Genomic DNA, 27,755 nt, shown 5'->3' on the forward strand with positions numbered 1-27,755 from the left:
GAGTGTTTGATAGAAGCAGTGAGGTATTGCCTCAGCATTAAAAGCAACCTGCACTGCAGGGAGTGGAAACCTGCATCATTTCAGTGGAACAGGGGCATTTACTTTTCACGAAGCAAACCTCAGGGACAGAGAAGTGACTTTTACACATTTAACATTTAACAATCTCTGGACAGGCTGTCATGGAGAGGAAATGAGCAAACAGCAATGAGACAGCACCACTTTGGACTCACCACCTACCCTCATCTTGGTTTTGAGTCTTAAAGAAGCTCGTGGGGTTTTTTCCCCCACAGAAAGGCTACAGCCTTCTTCCCCCTTTAACCTACCCTCATTGGATCTCTTGATTTGGGCATTCCCACATATTCCTCCAAAGCTGTAATATTGCCTGGCTTCAGGGAGAAGCCCAACAGATTTCAAGGCTTGTTCCCAGCCCTGTGTGTGCTGCAGTCCAACCTCACAGGAGGGAGAGTCCAGGGCTAGGATGGGACCTGACAGCACCAGGGATTGAGGAAAAGCAGTAATTGTGCATGAAGCACTAACTTCAGACTAACTCCTCTTCCACATGAGGTTATTTAGTTTTTCAGCTTAATAGTAAAGTAAAACTGTTCCTTTGTCCACTCTTAATTTTTCAGCTCTAGAAACTGCTTCTGTGTTGAAGTGAGGAATTACCAAGGACAGCTGAGTGTGTTCCTCAGGTCAGAGTGGCATAGTGGCCATAGACCCTTAACAGGGAAGGACATTATATTGCAATTAGAAACTTCTTGAATTTTCTGGTGAATCTTGATGAAGGTGTCAGTGATATTTATTTGGAAATGTATGTCTCCTGCTCTTGAAAAGTGTAGAAAATAAAGTCACATGACCAATCCAGTGCAAAATTGCAAAAGTCTTCCTATCCAGAAATATCCTTATCTACAATGTGTTGGTCCAAAGAGAGAATGTGATGTGTTCCAGACTCCTGAAATGCTGTTGAAGGCTTGATTGTTTACTTCCAATATTTAGATTAAACTTCTGTAGACTTGAAAGAGCTTAGTTTCTCTCTGCAATTTGGGCAAGGTGCTCCAGAAAACTTGGCCTCTTTCAGAAGCTTTTCCAAACCAAGGCATAGGTTTCAACTTCTTAAGCTCTTCTGAAACCAGGTGAGACACATTTTTTGAGAAATACAGCTCTAGAGCAAATCTTCCATTAGAAGAAGCCTCTGCCTTGTCTGTAAAGTGAGCCTCATGCAAGTATTTGAAAACAAGAAACAGAAATACATAGGTCTGGGAATCATGGCAATTGAAAATTATTAATTAAATTTGAATTAAATTAAATTCATCGCTTGGCAGGAAGAATACAGAGACAGACTCACTGGGGCCTGCTTGCCATCTAATTTACATCTATATCACTTCTCTGATTTCATTAATATCGTGGGGGGTAGATTAGAAATGACTCTCTTGGTTTATGTGTACATTAAAATGTTGCCAAGAAACACATTCTTTCTCCTCTGAGCGTACTCTGTTTTTATGGCAATTCAGCTATTGCACAGTGATAGGATTTCTGCAGCCTAGTCCGAAACCAGTTACATCCCATGTGTTTATATTCATTATGATTTAGCTAAAACTGCCAGGATAAGTAATATAAATGCACCTGCTCTGAAGGAGCAGATGCTCTAATCTTGATCTAATTCCTGCACTCTATCCCAGGGACCTGGGATGAACCTGTGTGATTCCACTCAGATGCAATTATATTGTTTTCTAAATAGGCACAATGTTGGGTAAAAGACATATTTCAAATATTGGTGTATCTGCTGTGGCTATGTGCCCCCAGTTTTGGGTGGTGCTGGGTGTTGATGCTTATTGCCTCTGAACTGAATGTGATCTTTGGGTGCTCTTTCTTGGGCTGACTGTGAAGAGAGATAGTGCCATTCTTTAATCAGCTTTTTCTAACAGGTTATGCACAATAAACTGATTGGGAGTGTGCTGATAGGCTCCTTTAAAGTGGATCTGGGGACGGTGTACATTCAGCCAGGTGAGTGATGCATTTTATGCCCTTTTTGTCTGCTAAGAGAGATTTGAGGCAGGGCAGGAGAGGAGAGGGAGATGTGCTGCTTTTCCACTCAGATGGTTGTAGTTTACTCCAACTTAAAGCTTTTGGGAGAGTTGTTTTCTTATTTGGATAGCAGAGTACCAGCCAAACTGTTAGAAAGAAGTTCAGCACTGAAAACACCCTGGCAATCTGCTCATTGGTGGATAGCACTTTTCAAGGGTGGTATTTCTTTAAGTGGTCAGAGTGGGCAGCTAATATTCTACAAAATCCAGCTGCACTCATTTGCTACAGAGCATCCAAAGCTCTTTCACCTGTGTTGGGGTAAAAGGAACAGAGGGAGGGAGACCAGGATGGAGAGGGGAAGGATGGTGAGGAGAGCACAAGACAAGAGGAGAAGCAGATCATAACAGGAGAGAGAAGATGACAAAGAGGTGACCATATGTCCACTTGACTTGTCATCTTCAGAGCTGTTCTGTGCTTTCTGACATTTGAACCTAAGAAAAGATCACCTACTTCTCTTTTGGAGTTTTTTACAACCATCCACAAAACATGTGCCTTTTCCTCTTCCTCCTTGGTCTCTTCTTCCTCCTTGGGAAAGAACATATTTAGGCCACTTGCTGTAGATGTCACACACTTATAGCAAGAGTGTAGAGTTGCTTGGGCCACCCTCTCTGCAGGGTTCCTGTAAGAGTCAGAGAGGAATGGCCTATCTGCAGTGAGCAGTCTACGTCCATGTTCAAGCTGTGTCAGTCTTGAGTTCTGTCCTGTATCTCCTGCTCACACCCTAACAGGAGGGTGGTGGCTGAGGGTTGATCTTGAGCTCATATCCCTGGTATTCTGTGGTGTCTCCTTCCCACTCCTTTACCCACCCAAGGTGATGTTCAGTGACTTAACATGAGATCCTAGGACCTTTCTTGATGGGGTTGTTGAAACAGAATTACAGCAAGGGCTGTTGCGGGGGAATTGTCTTGAACATTTTCCTCCTTGAAAAATGGAGCTGAAGATGCTTCTGGTTCATTCTTCTTCCTCTGATGGCTGTCCACTCTCCTTCCCTTTCTCAGCTGTCTGCCAGCATTACAGTGGCCACAGCACCCAGCAAGGGTTTTCTGCTGGAGTTCTGAGTACTTCAGAGAGTTCTCATCAAGGAGGTGGCCTTTCCTCATGAGGGCTCAGCCTCAGTTCAGCTGCTGAAATCTCACCCAGGCTTCCACTGGTCTGTACTCATTGATCTCAGTAAAGAGTGATGAAAATGAGCTTGTTTCTGACAAGCTCTGGATCAATCCTTTGCTTGCCTTTTTGATCACAAAATATTTTGGACCCTCTAGAAGTGTCTGGTAAACAAATATATTTCAGCACAATTCTCCTGACAGCACAAACATTGTTTGATGTACCTTTTCCAGGAGTGAAGAGGAAGACACTTGCATGTTTTTATATCCTCTATTTGAGTGTTTAAGCTTGTCCTTCTTACAGGTCATCAGTTTTGTGACAAGTGGGCACTTCTCACAGACCCTGCTGACATTAGGACAGGAGCCAAGGGGTATCTGAAGTGTGACCTCAGTGTGACGGGGAAAGGTGATGCAATACAAGCCACACAGAAAACAGCTGATACCGAGGAACAGATTGAAAAGTACTGCAATAATTTTTTTTATTTACTGCTTTCTTTCTTACTAGGTGTCTCAATAAGTCTCTGCCCTCATTTCAGTCCTTTCCTTGTTATCTCAGGGTTAATTGCAGGATAGCATTGTACACCTGGTTGTTCTCACATCCTCAAAGAATTTTTACAATCCTCTCATCTAAATTGAAGGGCACATTAGGGTCACTTCTCTGCAGCTGATAGAATTGACCAAGTCCTGTTAGCTAAGTTCCAAATTACCCCTGGCAGAATGTCCATTGATTTGAAACCAATTAATGATTACTTAAAGCAGTGAAGCAAGAAGAAAAAATATGAGGAAAACCTATTCCTTGTCCACTCTTGGATGTGAGTGTGTGGATATTTCCATACCCTTAGGTAAACTCAAGCACGTTATCATTCTCCTTGTAAAATACAGAAGTTCAAGGTGGTAAATATGCTACCAGCATACTTTAAATTTTACCTGAGCAATGTTTCTGGTCAGTACTGACATCCTGGACCAAGTCTATGGAAAGTCACCAAGTTGATGGAGCACATGGTCTATGGGGAAAGGTGGTGGGTATTGGGTTTTTGAACCCAAAGGAGAGCACTCAAAGGGGCTTCATCATACATGAGGAGGGCAGAGACAGGCTCTTTTCAGATGAGTGGCTCTTTTCAGTAGAAGGATGAGAGGCTTTGGAGGCAGGTTAGAACAATGAAATTTCAGAACAGATTGTTTTTTACCATGGATATGGTCTAATGAAACAGGGGCCCAAAGAGAGTGGGAAATCTATGTCCTTGAAGATATTCAGAATTTACTGAACAAGGCCCAGAGAACCTTATCTGGCTGGACTTGATTCTATATCACATAGAAAAGTTTGCTGAGTAATGCCATATAATTTTCTTGTGGTAAAAGATTGGTAGTGGTTCAGATGAAAAAGCAAATTCATACACCTTTTTGTGTCTTCTCAGATTCATGCTAACCCAAGATCACAGTGCTGGCGGGAAAAATATCACTTCATTGTCCAAGTTTTCAATTTTAAGACAACAGCTTCTCTTTTCCTTCCAGGAATCTCTTGATCCCCAAAGGCTTTCCATCTGAAAGACCATGGGCCAGATTTTATGTGAGAATTTACAAAGCAGAAGGACTTCCAAAGATGAACTCTAGCATCATGGCCAATGTCACCAAAGCATTCATAGGCGACAGTAAGGACCTTGTGGATCCCTATGTGGTGGTCATGTTTGCAGGTCAAATGGTAATTGGGATCCTCTTGATCACAAAAGTAGGCCTTATTTCCTATTAGCTGGGCTACAGGCAGGTGATTATGCTGATGTTCTTTAACTTAGTGTTACATAAATTAGGTAAACATGCATCTTGGTCATCAGAAAATGTTCAGTTCTTAAATTATGCAGAAATAAAGTAATGGAGACATTTAATGCCAGCAGATCTAATATCAGGCTCACAGCAGTAGGTTACAGGCAGGCAGCAGGAGGGGAAAGAGAATTCTGTAGCACTAAAACACTGAGTTACAAGACAGTGATTTACACAGCATGGGATCAGGTAAGAGCTGTGTTCTGGTCTCCCTTGAGTGAAATAAGGAGGCAGGGCTGAAATCAGTGAATGTGGTTCAATCAGGCTTTTAGGGCTATGTATTGATTTCTGAATTACTCTGCTGAAATTCAGGACCCTCTCAGCTTTCCTGATTAGAGTAAGCATTTAACAGACAGGCACTGCTGCCTGGTTTCATTGCTCCTAGAGCAAGTTCAGCATCAAACATGGTGTGACAGATACTGCTTAGAGAGGCTTCTGACTCTGGTGGAAGAGGAATGCAGGGAGGTCCAGGGCCTGGTTCCCCCAGGGTGCACCATGAAACCCTGTGTCAGAGAGCCTTTCTTGATTACTGGTGCAAATAAACAAAGAATCAAAATGGAAACTATTTTAAGCCAGCAATGGTTTCTGTGTGCAAGGAAGCCTTAGGGACAGCTCCAGTTAGTCCTTTTCAGATGTTTCAGGCATGAGAACAAGGATCTTGGTACTGAATCCAAATTGCAAAGTACTACTGTGGGTTAAACCAGGCAAACACATGCAGCACCCTCAGGTTCAATAGAGGACTGAAGAAGACAGGAATGGGTCACTGATGTGAGTTAGCACACTGGTGTGCAAATTAGGGTTTTATAGTGAGGCTTGGTGGGTTTTCTGACTCAGTTCTCTCCATTTAATGTGAGAGTGTAAATCCTGCCACTTCCAGTGACTGTACAGACTGTGACGCAGTCCTGCCATCTCCTTAGGTTTGGAAGAACAGCTAGGGGTAGCCAGGACCTACCCCTCTTGCACACAGGCATATGCCCAGAGCATGAACCACAATAATCATAGTTTATGCTAGATAAATTGCCTCATTTAAGGAAATCCCATTGGTACACACAGCCTGGAATCTGTAATGAATTTAGTCTTTTATGAAAAAACTGCACTGCATCATCACTACCCAGATATTTCAAAAGACATTTGAAGGTGTGCAGTTTGTAGAAGAAATGCCAGTCTGGCTTTACAGATACATTTTGTTAATAAGGGTCCTGAAGTATTAGATTTTAGTCTCTGCTCTGTGCATGTGAGAATTCTTCAGCCATAATGTGGTCTTTTATTAGATATGGAGTGCAAAATGAAGAAGCTAATAGAAAAGCCAAAGTACTTTCAAGAGAGCATATTTGTGCTTTATAAATGGCCAGAGAGATGCTGCTAAGGGAAATTGCTGCTGTACTCAGTGCCATTCTCCAGAGTTCAACCCTTCTGGAATTAAATTGTCTGGACTTCCATTCCAGGGCCGGACAACAGTGCAAAAGAACTGTGCAGATCCTGTGTGGCACGAGCAGATTGTCTTCAAGGAAATGTTCCCTCCGCTCTGTCGGAGAGTAAAAATCCAGGTCTGGGATGAAGGCAGCATGAATGATGTGGCCTTGGCTACCCACTTCATTGATTTGAAGAAAATATCAAATGAACAAGATGGTGACAAAGGTAAAGGAGAAAATATCTGTTCCAGGATATACCTTTGAGGTAAAATCTACTTGCATGGGATCTTGGCACTGGCTAATCCTAATTTAGGGATGTCCAGAGTTCAAGTGTTGGTTCTGAGACAACTTCTGTTGCTTAATTTCACATTATATTACATTGTGCTTGGCACATGGAGGGTCTGACATTGCTGTTCTTGTTAAAGGGCTGCTGCATAATTTGTTACCATCTGTTTGGCTGTGACAATAGTCTGCTCTAATCCATTGAGGATGACAGATGTACGTTTATAGTTCATGTGAGTTTCTATTAAGCAATGAAGCCACAAACTGAAAATCACTAAAAATCAAAAGCAGAGCAGGCTTGTATTTTGGATCTACCCACTGGAGCAAAGTGTTTAGGTAAGGCTCAGCTGGGTGCAACCACAGCCCAGGGAGGCACCATGGACTAGTGTGTTATGCTCTATTTGAGGAGAGACTCTCTACCTGGAGTCTTTTCACTGATGTTTAAGTCTACCTGTATAGCCTTGTTTATGCTGTGTGATGTATATGTGGAACATGGTCAGTTATCACAGCTCAGTGAAAGCACAGTAATTCCTTAAACCTGCCAATCCAAATATGTATCTCAGTCCTTAACCAGAAGATAAAAGAAAAATTTGTATAAATTGAGTAACACAGACTTGAAACAGTTTGACCTGCAGGAGAAAGCCTCCATCCTCTCCCATCATGTCCCAGTCTGTAGTCTGCAGCAGCAAGCTCTTTTTCAAGTGATGCAATAGACCTCCTGCCCAGCAGGTGTGGTACCATCACCTTCTGAGAAAGAGCTCCAACCCAGCAGAGTTGGTTGGGTACTGACAGAGGTTTCTTGGGGTCTAAGAACTGCTCTGCAAAGCAGTGCTCTGTGTGAAATGATTCCTCACTGCCCAGAAATGGGTTCAGGTTTGGCTTTTGGGGTATTAGAGGCAAGATTTTTTTAGCAGACAATGAGGAGAGAACACTAATACCCAACAGAAAAGCCACAAACGTTACTTTATCTCCAGGGTTTTTGCCTACCTTTGGGCCTGCCTGGATCAATCTCTATGGCTCACCCAGGAACCACAGCCTCATTGATGACCATCAGGAGCTTAATGAAGGTTTTGGAGAAGGGGTCTCCTTCAGAGGACGTCTCTTCCTTGAGATTGCTGTGGAGATACTTTCAGGAGGAGCCCGTGAGTCCAAGTTTTCAAGCATTATCAAGGATATCAAACTGTCATCTAAAGATAAAGCACTGAAAGGAAAAGACAAAACTGACAAAGCAGGAGAGGACCGAAAGTCAGCTTCTCCTTCAGACAAGATGAACTCAACTGAAGTGGAAGTTGAGCCATTTGATGTACCTTTAGAGGTCAGTATGATATTAAGAGAGTGGTTGTCATGTGTCTCTAAACCTCCAAGAATGGCACTGCTCTGTGTATTTGGGGTCAAGCCTTGTAAAACTCCTTTTTGTGCTCCCTACAATTTCTCCATGCTTTCACAGTGTTGGGACCTCCCCATAATAATTCAGCACAAATGGAGCATAAATGTGTACCTGTAACTCAAAAAACTCTCAAGTAGGATTTGGTGTTCATAAAACTTAGCTTCCTATTGTATAATTCCTTTTGCTCTAGCTGCATCCACATGTTCCTACTAGAAAATTATCTGACAGAATATCTGCCAATGGACAGAGAACCAGTGTGGACAGCTGGGAATTACAAAGCCTGACTTCCTGCATTCATTTAAGAAAATCTGGAGCTGTCAATTGAAGTCAATAGAGAATCACTGACGTAAAATCTGTGCAAATGCAGAAAGACAGATACAGTCTAGCCTGATTTAGTCTCCTCCTTTACTACTGCATTGCCAATGTGATGCTAGTGTTAGGCTGATAATCCCTTTAGAGGAAGAGCTGAAAATTATGTGCTCAGTTTCAACCAGTGGTAACTGATGTTGTTCACCTAATTCCACCTGTTGTATAGGATTACATAATGGGAAAATCTGCACTGTGGGGCTTGGACAAGGTTGGGCAGTTGTGGCAGGGTGCGTGGGCTTTGGAGCTGAGCCAATGTTTGAGTTTTAATTCTCAGTTTCAGCACGTCACTCACTGGGAGCAGCAACAATTGCTGCATATGCAAGCTCATTTTTTTTTTTTTTTTTTACCCAATAAATAGGAAAAAAAATATTCTCATAACCAATTTTCCTCCCCCTTCACTGTATCTACTACAACTACCTGGCAGGAGATTGTGGTGAGCGGGGGCTTGGCCTCATCTCCCAGTGAATTAGCAAGGGGACAAGGGGAAATGGTTGTGAGTTGTGCCAGGGGAGGTTCAGGTTGGATATTAGGAAAAATGTCTTCACAAGGAGAGTGGTTAAGCTTTGGAACAGGTTCCTCAGGGAAGTGGTGGAGTCACCATTACAGGAAGCGATCAAAAAATGAGTAGATGTGGTGCTTTGTGACATGGTTTAGTGGGCACGTTCTGTCAAATTTGGACTTGATGATCTCAGAGGTCTTTTCCAGCCTTGATGATTCTGTGATTCTCTGTCATTGATCAAAACTTTGTCTTTTGTAGTGGGAGTTCCAGCTCACTTAGGATATTTGTGTCCTTTATTGGTTCTGATTCTTGGTCTTTCCACTCCATCTCTACAAGTAACTGGGAGAGGAGCAATTGTTCTTTGGTCTTGAGGCCTCACCTTGAGAAGTTCACTTCCTTGGCCTTGGAATTTCTGGCCTGAGGGCTGGCTGGAGTGGGTCAAGGAGTGTGTGAGCAGAAAACTGGCATGGGTAATTGCAAGCCACTTATAACTTGTGCTCCACTGTTACTTTGTTTACTCATATAGTTGTAAATTACCTCTGTCTCTCAGTTCTTCTCTGGAGACTAATAGAGATGACATTCAAAGAAACTTATTACCATATAAATTTTCCTTTATATGCAAGAAATCCATTATTTTGAATTGCTCAGTCACTATGTTCTTGGGCCAGGCGAAATACCCCAGGTAGAGAAACAAACCCTGCTGAAACACCCACCAACAAAAATTAATAGTAATAATAAGGATTTAATTCCAGCTGCTGTTTCTCAGTTTCAAATAGAGAATACATAAAAGGCAATAGCATGATACAGTGATGCTTGATACTCTTTTAGTTTTGACATTCAGCAATACTTTGTGCTCCAGTAGGCAGTAATTGTATTACCACTCCCTGAAAGGAAAAGCAGGAACTGGAGACATTACCAATAATGCAAAAAATGTCTCATAGAGCCTCTGAGACAACAGAAGCAAATTATCCATCCCCACAGCACAACTTTATCGACCTATTCTGACTGCAAGAAGATATTAAAATTTGTTTTCTTTGTAATGGGAGATAGATGCATGTGTCATAGTCTCTGAGCCTTGGCTTTATTAGGGTTTCATACTGGACAAGTATAAAAAGCTAAAGTTACTCTGGAGCTGCAATCTGAGCTGTTGACTCTGATATATGATGCTGCTAATCCTTTCACTGAAGACCCATGATATTTTGCTGTGTATAGCAAAGGTTTTTCAAAATGAAGAGATCATGAGCTGTGTCAAAAACTGTTTCTACTTTGCAGAAGTCAGGGAAATGAATATTCATGCATAGCTGATGTTTTATTCATTGCCTCACTCACACTGCAGAAGAATTAGGGCTGATCTTGCCTAATGGGCCTCAATTTGCAGGTGTTGTGAAATGAGAAGGGTTTGGATGGGAAGGGCACAACAGTTGGGGTGTAAATTTGGGGAGAACTCAAACCATAAATTATATCTCCTTTGAGCTTAGGCTTGGCTTGGGGTTAATAGCTTTTGCTGTTAATGACCCAAGAGCATCAGAAGTGTTGGCTGGCCCTCCTTGACTGAGAGTCCATGCCAGGCACAAGCAGATGCTGGGTCTCCAATAGATGTAAACAGAGCCTAGCATTCAACAAAAGACCATTGCACTTTTCCTTCATGCTGTAAAAAAAGAGTAGAAGGTAAAACAAATGCCAACATTTTCCTCCTTCTTCTCCAATAGATCTATGAAGAGAAATTTGAAGAATTCCTTCTCTTTGGGACATTTTTTGAAGCCACAATGATTGATAGGAAGTTTGGCGACAAGCCAATAACCTTTGAGGTTTCTGTTGGTAAGTGTGCTAAGGTTTTATCCAAAGGAAAGGGGGAGCCTCAGGAGCAGGAGGATGGTAGGTGTTACTGACTGATGTGTCTCAGGGCTCAGCTTCAGAGCAGAGCCTACATTTGAGTTAACCCTGATAATCATTTCTCTGGATAGATATGTTCAAGCTGAACATACTGATGCCTATCTGTCTTGCTCCCCAAATGTCCTGTATTAATGCAAATCCTCTCCCTCAGTATATACAGCATCTTAGCCAGTATTTGTCCTTTTAATCGCTTGATAGGTCAAACTCAGATAATTTACTTCAGACAGAGTTCATTCTGTGATGTCCATTTGATCAGCCCCTGGCTGTGAGGGAGCCCTTTGTGGGAGATGATCCCTGTCCACTGTCCTGGCCAACCCCAGTGAGTTTCCTGTGGGTCTGTGAGTGTGGCAGGGGGGTGAGGTACAGCCAAGACCCAAGTTGCAGACACCACCTTGTCCTAATGTCCTCCTAGTAAGTCCTTTCCTCTTTCAGGGGAAAGCAGGACCAAACTCCATGAGCTCCTCATCATGGAGCTAAATTATCCCTCAAAGCAGACTAAAGAGAAAATGAAGACATTTTCATTAATATTTTCAAAGCAGAAGAACTTCCTCTTAAGAGAGAAGCTTGAATGGGTCTCATTTCCCTTGCAGGGATTTGGTTCTCTCTGTACCAGACCCACCAAGTGCACAGGGGCACTTCCAGTCTCAGGGCTCATGTCCATGACTGTGCTCAGCTACAGGGCTGTGTGTGCAGGGAGAGATGCTGTGAAAAACAGGGGAATCCAAGGAGGGACACTGATTCCTGCTGAAACTTAGCAGGAAGCTGAGCTGAGAATGACAAGAAACTCATTTAAATAGTTGGGCAAGGAATTATAGTGATTCTTGTCAGAATTAATACTAAAGATGAATCTGGCCCTGAATTCTGGACCTGAACATCTCTTAGCCTCCTGTGTAGCTGAAATTTGGACCCAAATTTGGCCAGTTGTCATTATTCACATGAAAGGCTGAACCAAAAATCCAGATGAGGATGTCATACGGAGTGATTCAGCACATTCTTTTCCTGCAGGGAATGTTTTCTGCCTCTCTTTTAAAATCTGTAATTATCAGTTTGATGGATGTACCTCTTTCCCAGTGCTGATAATTATCCTTTAAGGCAAAATTCTTTTAGGGAAGATGATTGTATTATTAGCAGAGTTGTCTGGCATTAGACTTGAAGCTGAGGCCTCAAAGCATTGTTATTACTAATTCTGCAACCCTAATGTGCAAAATTTACTTGTCTGAAAAAGAGTTTATCACTTCTGAGATCAAACTTTGAAATGATCATCCATACGTTATGAAGAACACACATTTTCTGTGTGAATCAATCCCATATCAGGGCTCCTGAGTATAGAAATATCAACAGCAGTATTGTTTTGGTTTCTGAATTTCTTTACCAAAAGCTGAAGGTCCTGGGGGCCAGCAGTCAGAGGATCACATCACTAAGGGATGTGTTAGGTATTTGTCACATGGGATTGGCAAGGAAGCACTGCTCTAGAACCTGACATTCCAGAGACAAACAAAACCTGTCACAACCTTTATAAACTGTGGTGTCATTAAAACAGCTGAATGAACTGGAGAGGACAAAGATTTTCCACTGGCATGATTGGCCATTTTCTTTTTTTAAAGCCTCATTCATGTTTACCACCTCCAGTTTAGACATCTCCTGTAACCCTGGGTCTCTAGGTAACTTTGGAAATACTACTGATGGAGTGCCAGCAGGAGCTGGAGGGAAAAAGAAGACACATAGTGGAGAAGCAGAAGAAAGCCTTCTGTATGATGGGGAAGATGACATTTCTCATGACCTTGGAGTACCCCTGGTATCCACCACACCCCCCGAGAAGCCACTGATCACAGGGGGGAACAGGTGAGGATCTGTGTTTCAAAACCTCATCATGTAGGATTCTGGTTCTTATTTTTATTATCCTGTGGGACTCATGGATGAACCTAGGCAGGCAGCATTAAATGTTTGTGTGAAATGGAGTCTTTCAGGTCCTCAATTACATCTTTCACAATTTTCTTGTCTTCACTGAAGTGAGCAGGCTCTGAGCTATTTTATGTGCATCTAATCTTGGCCTCACAGGCTCTTGAATCCTTTCTGAGAGTGTTGTGTGTTACACCAGCTGTACATTGGAAAGCTTCAGCAAAATGCAATTTCTTCAGTGCCATCCCTGGTTTAGGGTCCCACACTGTGATCACAAGTACGACCCAGCCAGTGTCCAGCTCCAGAAGCACAATGTCACATGTGAAATATTGAAATCTGGTCAAGGCAAAGAACAGATTTGCCTTCCCAGAGCACTTTCTAGAGCTAATAATTATAGATACAGACTTAAATAGCAAGTAGTAACAGAGATAGGAAGAAATAAGCTTTGAGAAAATAAATGGAGCAATGGATGAAAACATACAGAACAGTTCTTCCAAATAACCTTGCTTATAAACAGAATTGTAAAGGTTTAATTCATTTGAAAGATGCTAATAAGAAGAAATATTTTCTTTGTTTTGGTTGGTAGAACAATCCCTGGTGTTGGTGGCTGCCAATGGCACTTCTAACTTTAGAAGGCCAAGCAGTTTACAGATATAAGGACCAGGAGGAAAACATTGACCTGGATCTGTTTGGTTTCTGGATGTCTCTAAATTTAAAATGCACTTTTATTCTTTTCTGCAATCAATGGCTCACTTAGATGAAATAGGAGTTAATGAAAGAAAACAAGAATGAAAATACCATGGTAAAATAGTCTGGTTTTGCAGCAAGTAAAAAAAGAGAGGGGAAAAGCACTTTCTATCAGTGCTTGGTGGAAAGACAGTTGCCTTTCATTGTTAACAGAACTGCAAATTTGGGTACATGCAGAGGGTTGTTATCTTCCCTGATGGTAGCTGGGATTTTTTAGTTTTCCCTTAACAAGAATTTAGATTTAAAGAACCATTGTCAAAGGATGAATCACTCTTCAAATCAGCTATTTGCTTCTTGACTTGCTCCAGTATTAATAAAGTTTTCTCTCATTAAAGATCCCTTTTCCTCAAATTTATGTAGAATGCTGCATCTTTTATGCCCTCCTGTGGTATTTAAAAGAGTTTGGTCAGCCACAGATACCAATTAATGAGTTTTTCACTGTCTTCCCATAATTATGTCTTGGTGGTCTCGCCACTGGATATTTTTAGTATTAACAAGTACTTAACGGGATATCCGGTACTTTAGAAAAACTGCATTTAAGATTCATAAATGAACAATGGAAAACAAAAAGAAAAGTGTATTTTGGAGATTAAAAACATGAACTAATTAAAGGAACAAGCAGAGTAATAAGACTTCTAAAGCAGACACCATAAAACTCCCAGGAGTTTTCCACACATATGTTAAAACTCAAACTAAGTATAAGCTAAAACTGAAAAAGCAATTCCTCAAAATTGTAATAGTGGGAATAATAGACCTGAATTTTCAGTTTTCCATTTGAATTTTTCATGGCTATATACTCTTAGTAAATCCAATAAAAAGGTTCATAAGCTCTATGAATTTCAGGTTAAGAAGTTCAGGCCCTGGGAGACGGTTGAATTGATTTTCTTCCTTCTGAAAACACCAGAAGTAATGACACCCAAGGCCTGTGTAGCTCTGCTTTGCACCAAATTCAATGGGTAATCCTCACCTTGTTGTAGGTTATTGAGGAGAAAGTTAGTGAACATTTCTCTTTTGATATCACATAAGGCAGTCAAATGATGTTATGGGGAAGATAGTAATCTTTTTAAACAGAAAATATTCACACAAAAACCTCTTTGGGATGTGTGGAAGTTTGAAGTCATTGATGTGACACTCAAGAGCAAAAAGTGGTTTGGTTTCCATGGTCTTGGCTTGGTGATCTAACATGTGGATTTCAGTTCTATCTGAAATCACTCGGACTATCTGAGGCTATTTGAGCCATGGCCAGAGGAACATGAAGTGGTTTGCAAATGTTCATACACATTGAAAAGGTCTCCACTGTCCCACCATCGGTATGGAAAATGAGGAGACCTCTATTGCTAAATCCAGTGTGGCTGAGCAATGAAGTTTCATAAAGCTCTAGTATTTATATACAGGAGGACAATGTGCTTATGGGGTTCATGGACTTGGCATGGTACCTGCTGCAGATCTAATCAAAGCATCAGCTTTGTGGCAGGTTTGCAGAGACTCTGGGTATGCTGGCCTCCTGCTCATTTTTTCCAGTGCAAGTCACTCCTGCAGCTGAACCCACAAAGAAAGCAGAGATACAAGAATCAATACCTTGGAGTACCTTGGATACCAAGACCTTGGATTTAAGATCAAAAGTGTGAGAAGAGAGAGCAGTGGATGCATTTTATCACTGAGTTATTATGAGCTTTGTATTACTTTTACTAAGCAGGCCTTGCAGATCAGTTTCTGACAGGGAATGTCAGTCTCCACAAACTCTGAAAAAGAACATCTTGTGAAAGGAATATGGTGTTGAGACTCTGACATGGCTCTCCCACCGTGCAGTGTGTGGAACCATTGCTTTTGAAGATGTGATCAGATATTAATCTTTGCTTCTTTCCCCCTTGTAGTTTCCCAGCATTAATAGTATTTAAGAGCTTTCTGCATGCCTTTTTTTTTTTGGCTTTTCTCCCACCCTGGAAAGCACTGAAATTAGATCCATTGACTTAAAATTGTTTCTCTTCAAGGATCTCACTGGTAGCACAAAATGATGTTTGTGTTTGCCATTCCCAGGCAAAATGTACTTGTTAGCATGTGAGAACACATCCTGTTGTGCCTGCAGCTTCTGTGCTGTGAGAGCACCACACAACTTCTCTTTGCTCTGCGTCCCCTTGGCCTGCTCTGTCCCCTTCATGACCTGCTCCCCGCCTTGTTTCCACAGGAACTACCAGTACCTGCCATACGAGGAGAGGAAGCCCTGTGTCTGTGTGAGGAGCCACTGGGGCAGCCAGACCTTCAGGCTGTACTCCTCCAACACTCTGGAGAAAATGGCAGATCACCTGGTAAGGGGCAGCCATCCTCCCAGGCCCATGTACTCAGCAAAGTACAGCAGTGAGAGGCCACACTTTCCAAATCAGGCCTTCAGAATTTCTCCCAGCTGCATTTCTTGTTCATTTTGTGAGAAAGCAGTTGATATAAACACTTTCTTTTCCCAAATTTCTTTGAACTGTTAGAGCTGCTCAAGTATTCCTAACCACAATTATTTTTGGCCATAGGTCTGCTTTCCTTCCTCAGCAATGTTTTATTCTTTGTAATAACATTCAAACAATTAAATTATGAGATACAGAGTAATTTTGTCTCCTATGGCTCTTTCCCTAATGTCTTCTTGCCTTATATTTATACTGGGGCCTCATTAAAGGACAATATTTGCTCTAGTTTTCATAAAACATTGACAGAGACAGAAAAGCATATCATCTGATGGGCAGTCACTCTGATGTCCTAGTCACTGTGTTTTCCCATAATGATGGTTTTTTCTGCTTTTGTTTAAATTTGACTATCAGCAGTCTCAAAAAAGTAGGTTTTGTTTGTTTTTTTTTTTTTTAAGTGACTCCTAGTGTTAAATATTTTAATGTGGGGCACTTGATTAAGAGTCTGATTAAGATTCTGATTCATCCCTCATTTATCCATATATATCTCATGAGGAACAATGCTGAAGTCATACTTATGCCAGGTTGTATCAGGAGAGGACAATGACTTATAACCAAACATTTTGAACTCTGATATTTGAATATTAAACATCTGAATATGGGAATGTGGAGAGATAATGTTTGTCAGTACACCCCAACACCCACAGGCCTTGTTGAAAATCCAGATATTTATTTTAGCTTTTAAGAACAGACTCCATTCCTCACGGATAACAGTAGGTTTTGTGATGGACCTTACGTATGGATTCAAGTGACCAATGAATTTTAAGATGTTAACTCCAGCATCTTGCTAAAGTTAGGCATCAGGATTAGAAACAGAACCAAGAACTATTTTTTTCTCCTACCTAGAGGATAATGTTTCCAAATTATTGATCTTCCTCAAAGAACTAAGAACACAAAGTTGCTCCAAGCAGTAATAGCTTGGACAAGTAATTGGAAAGACTGGGAAAAGGTCAAAATATATCATGCTGCTGGAGTCTTTTCTCTGTGCACTTCAAGTGTAGTGATATATCAAAGGTTCTTCCTGTCAGGGCACAAAATCACCTCCCTCATTCTTGCTAGTCATAAATGGCACTGAAACACCGACAGAATGACAAAGTGCCCTCCTGTGCATAATGGCTTTCTCATGTGTTTTTCATAGGAAGAATCATTAGAGCAAGTAAAGGACTTGATCAAGGTTTCAGAGACTGCAGCTGAGGAGAAAATGAAGAAGACCCTAAATGGTTTTATCAATCAAAGCAGGTAATAACCTTTACGAGATGCATACAGAAAATTAAATTTAATGTTGGCTACAAATTCAAGGCTAGACAAGGAAACTGATGATAATTTTAAAAAAGTACAGTAAACTTACTGAGCTATATATTTTATTTATTTTGCTGTAAAAGCAAAGACCTTCCCAAATTGCAGTTTTTATTTAGACAGAGGAAATATTTATTGTTATTTTCCATATTCAATATTGACAATAGATTACTGCCAATCATTGTCATATTATTTTGGCTTTCAGAACTCTAAGAATACGTTGTATAGGTGATAAGTAGGATTTAATAAAGTGTGTGATAGATACACTAAAAACAACAACCACAGTTAATATAAAAACAAAGGATGTCACATATTGGTATAGATCCAGTGGACTCTGTGTCAAATGATGTGATTGGGCTCAAAATAGATATAAGCCCTTATTTCTAGATATTATTAATCCATTTCTGGGAAGTATGGTGCCGAGGTTTTGGATTCTATTCCTTTAATCTTATAGGTACATAATGTTTTAGAGATTTTCAGCACCTTTGTCTTCTAGTTCATGTACTACAGCAGACACAGAACATTCCAATGTATTTTAGCACATTAGTATTCTCACATTAAAAAAATAACAGATTTATAGCCCCTGTTATTCCTGTGTCCTAGGGCGTTCATGGTCATTGCTGAAAAGAAGCCCAGAGGGTTGAACTGCACTGCTTTGGACAAAAAGAGGCTCATGCTGTTCAAGCAAGAGCTGGTATGTGCTGTTCTTTTCCTATAAGCATTGATGCAATGATGATTACTGAAAGCACGCTGCTTGGGGTTTTTTCTTCTATTTTATTTTCTATTTGATTGCCCTATATGGGAATGCTTTGTAATTCATATGAATATAGTATCCATGAGCATTTATTTTAATAAATCCCATTGTACTTAATAAAGAGCTGTCAGATACACTAAAATCAATCAGAAGGTGTTGTTTTTAAATGCCAATAAGGCATTATAATAATCAGATTATTTTTCTCATCCAAGCATCTTAAAATGGAATGATGCTGAGTTCAGTGGAAAAGCACCAAATTTACAATTTTACAGATTTACTGCTGTGGCGATGCTGAACTTCAAGACTAGTAAAGTCTGGCCTTTGTAAGGACCTTAGAAGGAGAACCTCACTTGACCTAGTAATCTCCAGGGAACCAGTGAGAAGAAACAAAACTATGTGGAGATCATCTGAATATTTGTTACCTTTTTTTACTCTTTGTAGCACAAAAGATTGTGCCTTCTGTCTGGATCAAACCCCAGTATATCCAGGTGGCAATCACATGTTTTTTGGGACTTCCATACATGCAGTATACAGACAAACAAAGACAAACATTGAACAAAGCATCTCCCATCTTCTCTTTTCAACTTGAATCAAAGACTGTTTCTCTTCCACTTCAAACTACTTGATAACAGATGAAAAGTATATATTGTCTTTCCTCACTGCAGGAAGCAATGTCCAGTGATGCCAAGGGAATCATTCAGCAGCAGAAAAAGAGGATGCCAGTGGATGAAATGATCCGTGAGACTCAGAGCTTTATAGACAAAATTCGATTCTTGGTTGATGAGGTAATCCACACAGAATTCAGAAAAAAATTATTTTCATAATCCCATGTGAATAATAACTTCTGGCTTGGTTGTCCAAAGAGTTCTCCTTCAGATATCTGGACCTTATTATCTTTTGCATTAAATGGAGCTGTTATCAAAGCAGGGTAGGAAATATTGGGCTGTGTGGTATGGAGAGGCTGCACCACAGATATTTTTTTTTAAATAAGGTCATTCCATACCTGGTGGCTTGGAGAAGCCAGCTTTGTGATATGAAATGTCTCTACCTCTATGGACACCTGTATGGATTGGGACTGATATGAGCTTGGGGTGCCTATATCATTTAGCCTGAGAATGACAGAAAAATTGATATATTTGTTTGGGCCAAAATCCAGCCTCTGGAAAGCTGTGCCTCTGAGAGCTGCCTGTGCTAGCAAACCAAAGAGGGCCATGGCTGTTCCCTGGCACAGAGAGCAAGTGGCACAGTGGCTTGGTTAGCATCCTACACACAAATTCTCTTCCTTCTTAAAATAGAGTGGGCCTGCTTACAGTTCCTTCAGGGAATAACCTCTTGGCTGGTCTTTTTTTCAGTTTTGTTTGGGGAACATTATCTGGGACAGGGCAAGGCAGTCTCACTGAGCATTGTCACAAGCAGAAAAGATGATCACATGCCAGTGTTTGAGCTTGGTCCTGCTCCTTTTTGGTTTGCTGGTATAGATGAAATTGGTGGTATTTCCATGGTAGTTGCTTACATGGTCTGTGGTTAAGTTATTTTCTGGGACAGAGACATACCCACATTCTTAATTTTAGTTTCTCCTGCAATTATGAAGTAATCCTTAATCACTCTATAAAGCTCTTTACCTTCAGCTGTATTAGAAATTGAGGTATGAACTGCAAAGCACGAAGTGACATTTAATTCAGAGGCATATCTGCCACTCCACAGGAGCCGTGAGGGCATCAGCTCTTACTCTTAGAAAGAGTGCTTCAATAAAAATATGATGTTGGTGGCTCATAGAAAGAATTCAGTTTTAGTTCAATATGCCTCTTTTAACAGCCACAGCATACAGTGCCTGATGTGTTCATCTGGATGATCAGCAACAACAAAAGAGTTGCATATGCCAGAGTCCCAGCAAAAAACATCCTCTACTCCCCAGCAAAAGAGCAGAGAGGCAAGGACTGTGGGAAGATTAAAACTCATTTCCTGAAGGTAAGTCTGTGGCACACTGCAAACACAGGTAATGCCTAGGGAGAATTTGATATTCAGATTTCTTCCAGGGATAGTATTTTACAGATTAATCTTTGTAATATAAAAATTATGTACAGACTTGTATCCATCAGTTATTAATATTTGCTTGTAACATTTATACTTGTCATTCTTTAGTCACTCTATCATTGCCAGGCTTTTGATGTATGAGTAATTAATTCCCTCACTACTTGTTATGGGAAGTATAGAACATTGTTCATCAATGGCTGTATTCATAAACAAATAGAAAAGGTACAGCCTCTTTGCTGACAAAAAAATCAGAATGCAGCACATGAAAGCCTGTGAGGAGACTGGTGAGAGATCAGCACTCAGCAACTCAGTGAGGAAACCTAGGTATTCAGAGGTAATACAGGAATTATTTATACTTTCTATTTAAAACATGCTTAAGTTTGCACAATATATGTGCAAAAAACCTGTTATGGGATTATTCATGATAAAGGAAAGCCCTAGTGGATATAAGTACAAAGTAGTGTGACCAGTAGCTCCTAGAGTGGAATATTGTGCAGTGTAATTGTTACTGTGACCATCAGGAAAAACCCAAATACTCTAGACAGCAGTAACTTCATATAATGACTTTTTAGTGGTTTTTCACCTTGGACTTCTGAGAATACTCCCATAAGGCACAGCTAAAGAACACATAAAAACATTCAAGGTCCTGAGATACTTGCCATAGGTGCTTGCTAAGCAAAGTACTGTTTGCCTGCATGAAATAAAATATTCTGCAAATAACTATTCAGCCCCTTCAGTATCAGGAATTACCTTAGGAACAGACAATACTGAACTCTGAACTTAGCAGATCAAGATGAAGTGGGAAGGAAGAAAAAGGGAATAATAAGTCAAGACTAGTAACATTTTGTTTTCTGACCTGCCCAATGGCATAATACTTTTAGTGATACATAGGACTAACTATTGGATATGCATGAAATGGAAAGTGGGCTGAAGCCTGGGAAAAGTAGGGGATAAAATAGCACTTATATGTGTGCAGCTGTAAGATAGTCTGTACAAAGCTGTGCATATTTGCATTATGCAGTTTACATAGACTGTTAGTTGAGCAAACTACTAATTCCTTCCCTGAGAATCCCAGAAGTTTCTTGTGCTAAATGAGTTTCAGGGCCACTCACTGTGAAGAAATGCCAAGCTCAGAGAATGCTTCTTTATTTTACTCAGCACCCAGCCATCTCTCTTGAACTTGTTGGTAACATTGGATTTTTATTTCAGCTCCCAGGCAAGCGCCCTCTGGGCTGGACTGTGCAAGCAAAGGTGGACATCTACCTGTGGCTTGGACCCAGCAGCTATGCCCACAGTGCCATGGACAATTTGCCTGTAGGATATGAGATTGAATTATCATCTAACACCAACTCAGGGCACAGTGGGCTGCCCTCCTCTGCTTGCCTGCTGTATAAAAGTAAGGCACTCTTTCTTCTCCCTATTAACAATTAAGAGAAATGGCCCCAAAAGCTCTGGTTCAGTGTGGCACAACCCCTGTATAAAGTAGCTGTTCTAAAATGACAATGGCTTTGGTTCTTCATCAGAAAAGGCTGGCTTCATTGCCAAGTCATCAGTTCTGCCACTGACACTTTGTAGATGTCAGGGAAAGAAGGAACTTGTTCACTTGGAATTTCTGTTCCCTGTCCCATGAATCTGTCTCCTTGTAGAGGAAGCATCCCTCAGTTCTCCTGATGATGTGTAGAACACCTAGTGCATAAGAGTGATGGCAGATAATAAAAAATTGGCCAATAAAAATTGACACTTAATAGCCCTGCAGTAGAGACCTACATAACTGATTTCAGGTGAATTCAGATGTCTTGCACAACTTCTGAGTGTCTCAGGTGCTTCTTTGGTGAGACAGCACCAGCAACAGTTCCCCTTGTCAGATCCTGGTTGGAGAGCAGCTGGTGACTCTCCCCCCTGCCCGTGTCCTGCAGTTTCATGGAGCTGATGTTGCTGTTTTCTCTGCCTTGATGCAGCCCTGCAGCTCTTCCAGCTGAGAGCCCACATGTACCAGGCCAGGGGGCTCATTGCTGCTGACAGCACCGGACTTTCTGATCCTTTTGCAAAAGTTACTTTCACATCACACTGCCAGACCACAAAGGTAAATTCCAAAGCCTCTTTTGGGTACTGAAAACTCTTTTGAAAATGGTTTGGGTTTTTTGGGTTTGGTTTGTTTGGGTTTTCTTTAAGAATTAAGATATGAAAAGGGAAAATCTTAGTTTTGCAAGGAACTACCTAGCAGGAAAAGCTAGATGCCTGCTGTTAAAGAGCTGATCTTGAAAGTGCTCTGCAAACAGGCATAAGTTTACATGTTACCCACTACTCTAATAAGAGGTGCAGCACTACTAGTTTATTTTAGCTCAGATATCAGATTCTCTGGGATTACTGGGACTTTTGTAGCAAATGTTCCTTTCTTCACATCTTTATTTCTGTGTTTTGAATTTGGACAGTTGTCATTGCTAGGTATCAGTGTGGTCATAAGGATGAACCCTCATGGTTCTCTTTTCCTCCAGCCTGTGCATTCAGTCACTGAGCAGAGTGAAAACTTTTCCCTGACTCCTGTGGCCATGTGAGCCAGCACAGCCCTTGGTGATGGCATGTGGCAAAGCCCACTGGTGGTTGTAGAGCCTTAAAATGGGAATGAGCTGAAAACAGAGCGCTGGGAGACTTAAAGGCTGCGAAAATATGCCCAGTAGGGAATGGGCATCTCCCATCTCCCTCTGGAAACTCCAGGGATCAAATGGGCTCCTGTGGGGCCTCTAGAGAGAAATGGAAACTTCTACAGAGTTTCAGCAAGAAGGGTTGAGGTACAGTCTGGGCAAGTGAGCAGGAGGATGGTTCCTCACAGAACATGGAGACTTTCAAAGGTCCTGAGCCCTTTACAGCTACCCTGGAGTTAAAATTGGGCAGGAATTCTGACAATCATGCCACAAACAGAATTTGCTGAGCCAAATGTGGTCTTGCTTCACACCTAATATGGTCTTGCTTCAGAAAAAATATTTAACCCTGCCATCCAGCCGCTCCTTGTAAAACACAGAGGACTGTTTCAATTCAATTAATTCTAATATTCCTCTGACATTTTGTTCTGCTACAAAGCAAGTTCTGTTGCATATGCCAAAGGGAGAAAAAATAAAAACCTTTCTCTAAATTGTAAATGCCTGCTTGTGCTACTTCTGCCTCAGGGTTATTAATTGATTTTTTCCTGTAATGTGATTTTAACTTCTAATAGAAGATGGTGAATGAATCAAATTAAATCAGTGTCTAGATGCACCAGATTCTGGAAAGTAGAATTTGGCCCCAGAAAAAGATGTGTTTATAGGCACAGAACTGTTAAGTTTATTCACTGCCTGAATAAAATGTTGCAGCTGATAACTTGCATATTTTCATAAGTGTCAGTTAAGATCCAATAAATGGTAAAGAACCTTATTTCCATTCAAAAGAATGAGAGCAGGTTATGAGTAATTTTGCAGTTGGCATGTTTTTCCTCTTTCACTGTTATCTTTGTTAAATACATTTTCTGCCTGGGCAGGTAAAACATTCTCTATGAGGAAATGCTATAAGCATCCACCTAATTCAAATTACAACAAATTAAAAACTTCTGATTTCTTATGAGTGATTCATGAAAATATCTTCTTTCTTTTTCATAAAGTGTTAAATGTCGTTACACAGAACTAAAAATAAGATTGAAAAAATGTGTCCTGGAGAAGTGAAAACTGGCCTCAGTTGGGGAAAAACTTTATTTTGATAGCACTTGGCATAAGCCTGCTCTCCTGAACCAACAGCTTTCCTCTAACTTTAATACTGAAGTTTGTCTACACAGACTGGTTGTCATGTATTGATATGCTTTTAGGGATTTGTGAGGCAGAGAGGGAAATGGAGAAATTGGAGGTACCGGCCTCATAGTTAAGGATTCATATTCTCCTGCTGAAAAGTGTGGTGTCTCAGCCATGGCATTGCTCAGGCTGTGGAAAAGGAGGTCACCAGCAGATGAGCACATCCTGCTGAAGGGTACTCAACCAAACAACTCAATAAATAATCCCTCTCTTCCATTAGATCATCTCTCAGACATTGTCCCCCACCTGGAACCAGACCCTGCTTTTCAACAACATTGTGCTTCACGGTGACAAAGAGGAGATCGCCCAGTTCCCACCAGAGATTGTCATCGAGCTGTACGATGATGATGCAGTGGTAAACTCGAAGTTCTTCTCACTAAAAACCTGGGCTTTTACACCCTACTGCAAGCATGAAAGCAAAGCTGAGTCACTGAATAGGCTTTAAATGGATCATCTTGCTGAACAGAGCTCAGTGCTACTGGAGTTTACAGTTTAACATCTGAGAACAGCCCTGAGATTCACTACATGGCCTTGCAAAGATGTGGCCTTTGATTTTCCCCAAGTGAATCTTGCTCCCAAACACCAGTTTACAGAAATCAGAAGCATCTTGCCCCCAGGCTCCCTGAGCTCTGCTGTAAATATTGTACCTAAGTCCTGGTCAAGACCATGCAGACTCTGATGCAGTCTCACTGACTAAATACAGACCTCAGAAATTTTGGATACACTGAAGAGCTAATAAGTACTCAGCTCTTCCTCTTCATAGCTGCCTTGTATCTTACCTTGGACTTTCCTTCAGAAGGGTTTTTTCCATAAATACTAACTCTGCATCATTTCAGCTCCTGTAACTATTGTGAAATCCAAATGCATTTGACCCCTGTATTCTCCTTTATTTAGGGTAAGGCAGAATATATTGGGTCTACAGTGGCTGCCCCTGTGGTGAGACTTGCTCATCAAAACTATGAACCACCAAAACTTTGCTATCACCCAGTGCACTGTGGAAGTCTTTCAGGAGGAGACCTTCTTGCCACATTTGAGCTTTTGGAGGTAAATTTGACTTTCTCAACAATTACACTTTTACACCCTGGGGTTCACAAAGCTGCCATGGCATCAGAGTCCATGATATCTTGAATTAATAGGAACTACGAGCCATTGGGCTTCATAGTCCCCATGCAATTCCTGTCACCCCTTCCCCCTTGTTAGAGGCCACTGCCCACACACACACCCCTGCCACACTTCACAGGCTGTCAGCCTTCTTTGCCTGTCACTTGCCCTGCCCTAAACCCTGCTCTGCCCTGAGAAACTGTGAAAATCTCACTGCCATTGCAATGAGCTGCTGTTTGGAGTAGCACAGGGTCCTGATTACCAGCCTTGAAGCTCCCATATTGCTTTCACTTTTAGGGAAATGAAAAGGTGAATAATAAGGATTGGATTAGGGAGGTTGAGGTTTTAGATACCCCTACTATATTAAAAGAAATATTGCATGGTTTCCAGCTGCAAGAAAAAAGGAAAATTTAGGACTGGGGTCTATCATGCCAGGATTTCAGGCAATTTCACTGAAATTTGCAGAGCTATCAGCTAAAGGTAAATTAACTGCTGAAAACCTAGAACAGTTTATTCTGAAATCTGAAATGGGAAAAATGTGGAATGTCATAACATGTCTTACTGATAAAACAGGCTTTTAATCATGATAATTATTATGTCTGGTGAAATCTAACACCACATGGAATATTTCCTCATAGTGGTGTCACAGGAGAGAGTGAGGGCTTCAGAAAAAGTTCATTAGAGAAGCCTTCCTGCTGAGTCACAAGGTGCAGAGAGGATCACATCCAGAATTTCCTGTGGAAGCCTTCTAAGCAGTTTTGCTCAGGATTTTTGTTAAACAGAATTACCATGCTTTCCATTTTTAGTAAGTAGAATTACCGTGCTTCAGTACATCCATGTCTTTAGGGCAAACTATGTCCTACTAGGTAAAAGGAGCCTTTTTTGAGAAAGGCACATAAACCCAATCGATTGAATACTTTTTCTGCCATATGTTTTAGCATCACAGCATGAGAGGAAGAATTTCAAGTCACATTCCTCTCACAGCACAACAGTTCTGCTCTGCAGCTTGTCTTGTAAAAGGGATTGAATTAGTGTGTTCTATGTGCCATTATCAACAGATACTTCCAATACCGTTTTTTTTTTTTTTTTGTGCAAAAACCAGCCTGAATTACAACTGCTTCATTTTTCAGATTCCTGAGTCAGATCCAGACAGACTTCCCCCCCTGGATCCACCAGATATTGGCCAGATTTACCCAGTCCCAGCTAACATACGGCCTGTTTTAAGCAAATACAGAGTGGAGGTGAGATACTTTGGCTATTTCCCTTTCCTAACCTCATTTCCTTTTATTATCTTGTTGAACTGTAGCAGTAACTGATGATTTTACAGTCTTGATCAATGTGATTCACATGGAAGTAGCATATGAGGTCATGCAAGGCTGTGCTTCCACTGAGGGGAACAGTGGGGCTGTGTCTCAGTCCTGACCTGCTGGGACTGAGCAAGGCAGGTGGATCCAGCTCTGTGCAGCCAAGGAAGTGTCCAGAAGAGATGGAGAGCTTCCCCTGGCAAATGGCACCCCTGGAGCTGCAGTTTGGCATCAGCTGCCTCACAGGCTTCGTCCCTGACTTCAGCCAAACAATGCCTTCTGCCTGTGTACCAATGCCTACACCTTCCCTGCCCTTCTCCCTTGTACAGTTTGTGTCCAAAGTAGCCTGATATTAGAAAGCTGGGAAAAGCGGCAGCTTTTCCTCTCCCTGCAATGCCTGATGCTGCCCAGCCTCACTGTTCACTGCCACTCATTCTGCAGCCTTCACACAGCTGCTGTCAGCTCATTTGCCCATGGCAAGCCAGGGTTTCTGCAGGCTGACAGGGTTTGTTCCTCTCTGTTTCTCTCCGCACACCACAGGTGCTGTTCTGGGGCGTTCGAGAGCTGAAGAAAGTTCAGCTCCTGTCCGTGGATCGGCCCCAGGTTCTCATCGAGTGTGCAGGGAAAGGAGTCAAATCCTCTGTCATACAGAGCTACAAGAAAAACCCCAATTTCACTGGCCTGGCAGACTGGTTTGAAGTGGTGTGTACAGCATGCTGCCTGTCTGTTCTCTGGTCAGACAAAGTGTTAATTACCATTATCTTCCTTTCTTATAAAATAATTTATTCTGTGTCTTGATTAAATACTAAGGGATATCAGTTCTTGTGCAAAAGCTGATTTGAAAATACTTTAAAAGACTTCTGCTACAACCATATGATAAATATGATAAATAATACAACCATATGATAAAAGATGATATTAAGTCCCATGTAGATAAGAAAATGTGTTGCAATCAGATTTTTACTGATAGGTTGGAACATGTGGGCAGCTAGCAGAAATATATTTATTATTTTTCCTTCTCCTTTCTAATTTTGCTGGATAGTGCTTGATTTCCTTTGTTTTCTTTCCATTCTTGCAACTTTCCTTTGCGTGTTACTGGATTATTAAGGGGATTGATAATTTCTGACCTTTGAGCTCAGGATCTTCTTGCATAGTCACACCTGCTTTTATGAACTGCATATTATTGTATCACCTGTTGGTTTGGTTATAAGAGCTGGCACTTTCAGAAGCAGTCACCAGCAAAACAAAATTGTTCAATTTCCTCTTGAGAAAAGTATATCAAAACAATAACATGGGTACTGAAGTACAGTTCCTACAGTATTTTTAGCTCCTGCTGTACTGTCCTAAGAGCTCTTTTCCTCTTGGTAGTTCATCCTAGAAGGCATGAAACCACCCAGGGCCCACATCTCGTTGTTGGGCAAACTGAGGCAGATAGGGCAGAGAGCCTTCAACAAAGCACCAGTGGAATTAGGACTCACAACTTCCAACACTGTATTTCATCCTTCTGAAC

At 41.2% G+C, this 27,755-nt stretch overlaps 1 protein-coding gene across 1 annotated transcript in view; it reads left to right on the plus strand.

Annotated features, from left to right (window-relative positions):
• The window catches only part of FER1L6 (fer-1 like family member 6), a 63,749-nt gene that overhangs the window by 13,487 nt on the left and 22,507 nt on the right, over positions 1-27,755 (plus strand). Inside the window, exons 7-24 of the mRNA XM_058026643.1 lie at positions 1,926-2,004; positions 3,493-3,649; positions 4,701-4,887; positions 6,449-6,641; positions 7,672-8,012; positions 10,662-10,770; positions 12,507-12,687; positions 15,677-15,797; positions 17,080-17,180; positions 17,841-17,931; positions 18,657-18,776; positions 19,807-19,959; positions 21,235-21,421; positions 21,984-22,108; positions 24,061-24,195; positions 24,735-24,884; positions 26,072-26,182; positions 26,786-26,947. Of these exons, the coding sequence (XP_057882626.1) occupies positions 1,926-2,004; positions 3,493-3,649; positions 4,701-4,887; positions 6,449-6,641; positions 7,672-8,012; positions 10,662-10,770; positions 12,507-12,687; positions 15,677-15,797; positions 17,080-17,180; positions 17,841-17,931; positions 18,657-18,776; positions 19,807-19,959; positions 21,235-21,421; positions 21,984-22,108; positions 24,061-24,195; positions 24,735-24,884; positions 26,072-26,182; positions 26,786-26,947 (2,703 nt within the window). The remainder of the gene's footprint in view (positions 1-1,925; positions 2,005-3,492; positions 3,650-4,700; positions 4,888-6,448; positions 6,642-7,671; positions 8,013-10,661; positions 10,771-12,506; positions 12,688-15,676; positions 15,798-17,079; positions 17,181-17,840; positions 17,932-18,656; positions 18,777-19,806; positions 19,960-21,234; positions 21,422-21,983; positions 22,109-24,060; positions 24,196-24,734; positions 24,885-26,071; positions 26,183-26,785; positions 26,948-27,755) is intronic.

The sequence above is a fragment of the Melospiza georgiana genome, chromosome 1 (assembly GCF_028018845.1).
Source record: "Melospiza georgiana isolate bMelGeo1 chromosome 1, bMelGeo1.pri, whole genome shotgun sequence".
Classification (NCBI taxonomy): Eukaryota; Metazoa; Chordata; class Aves; order Passeriformes; family Passerellidae; genus Melospiza; species Melospiza georgiana.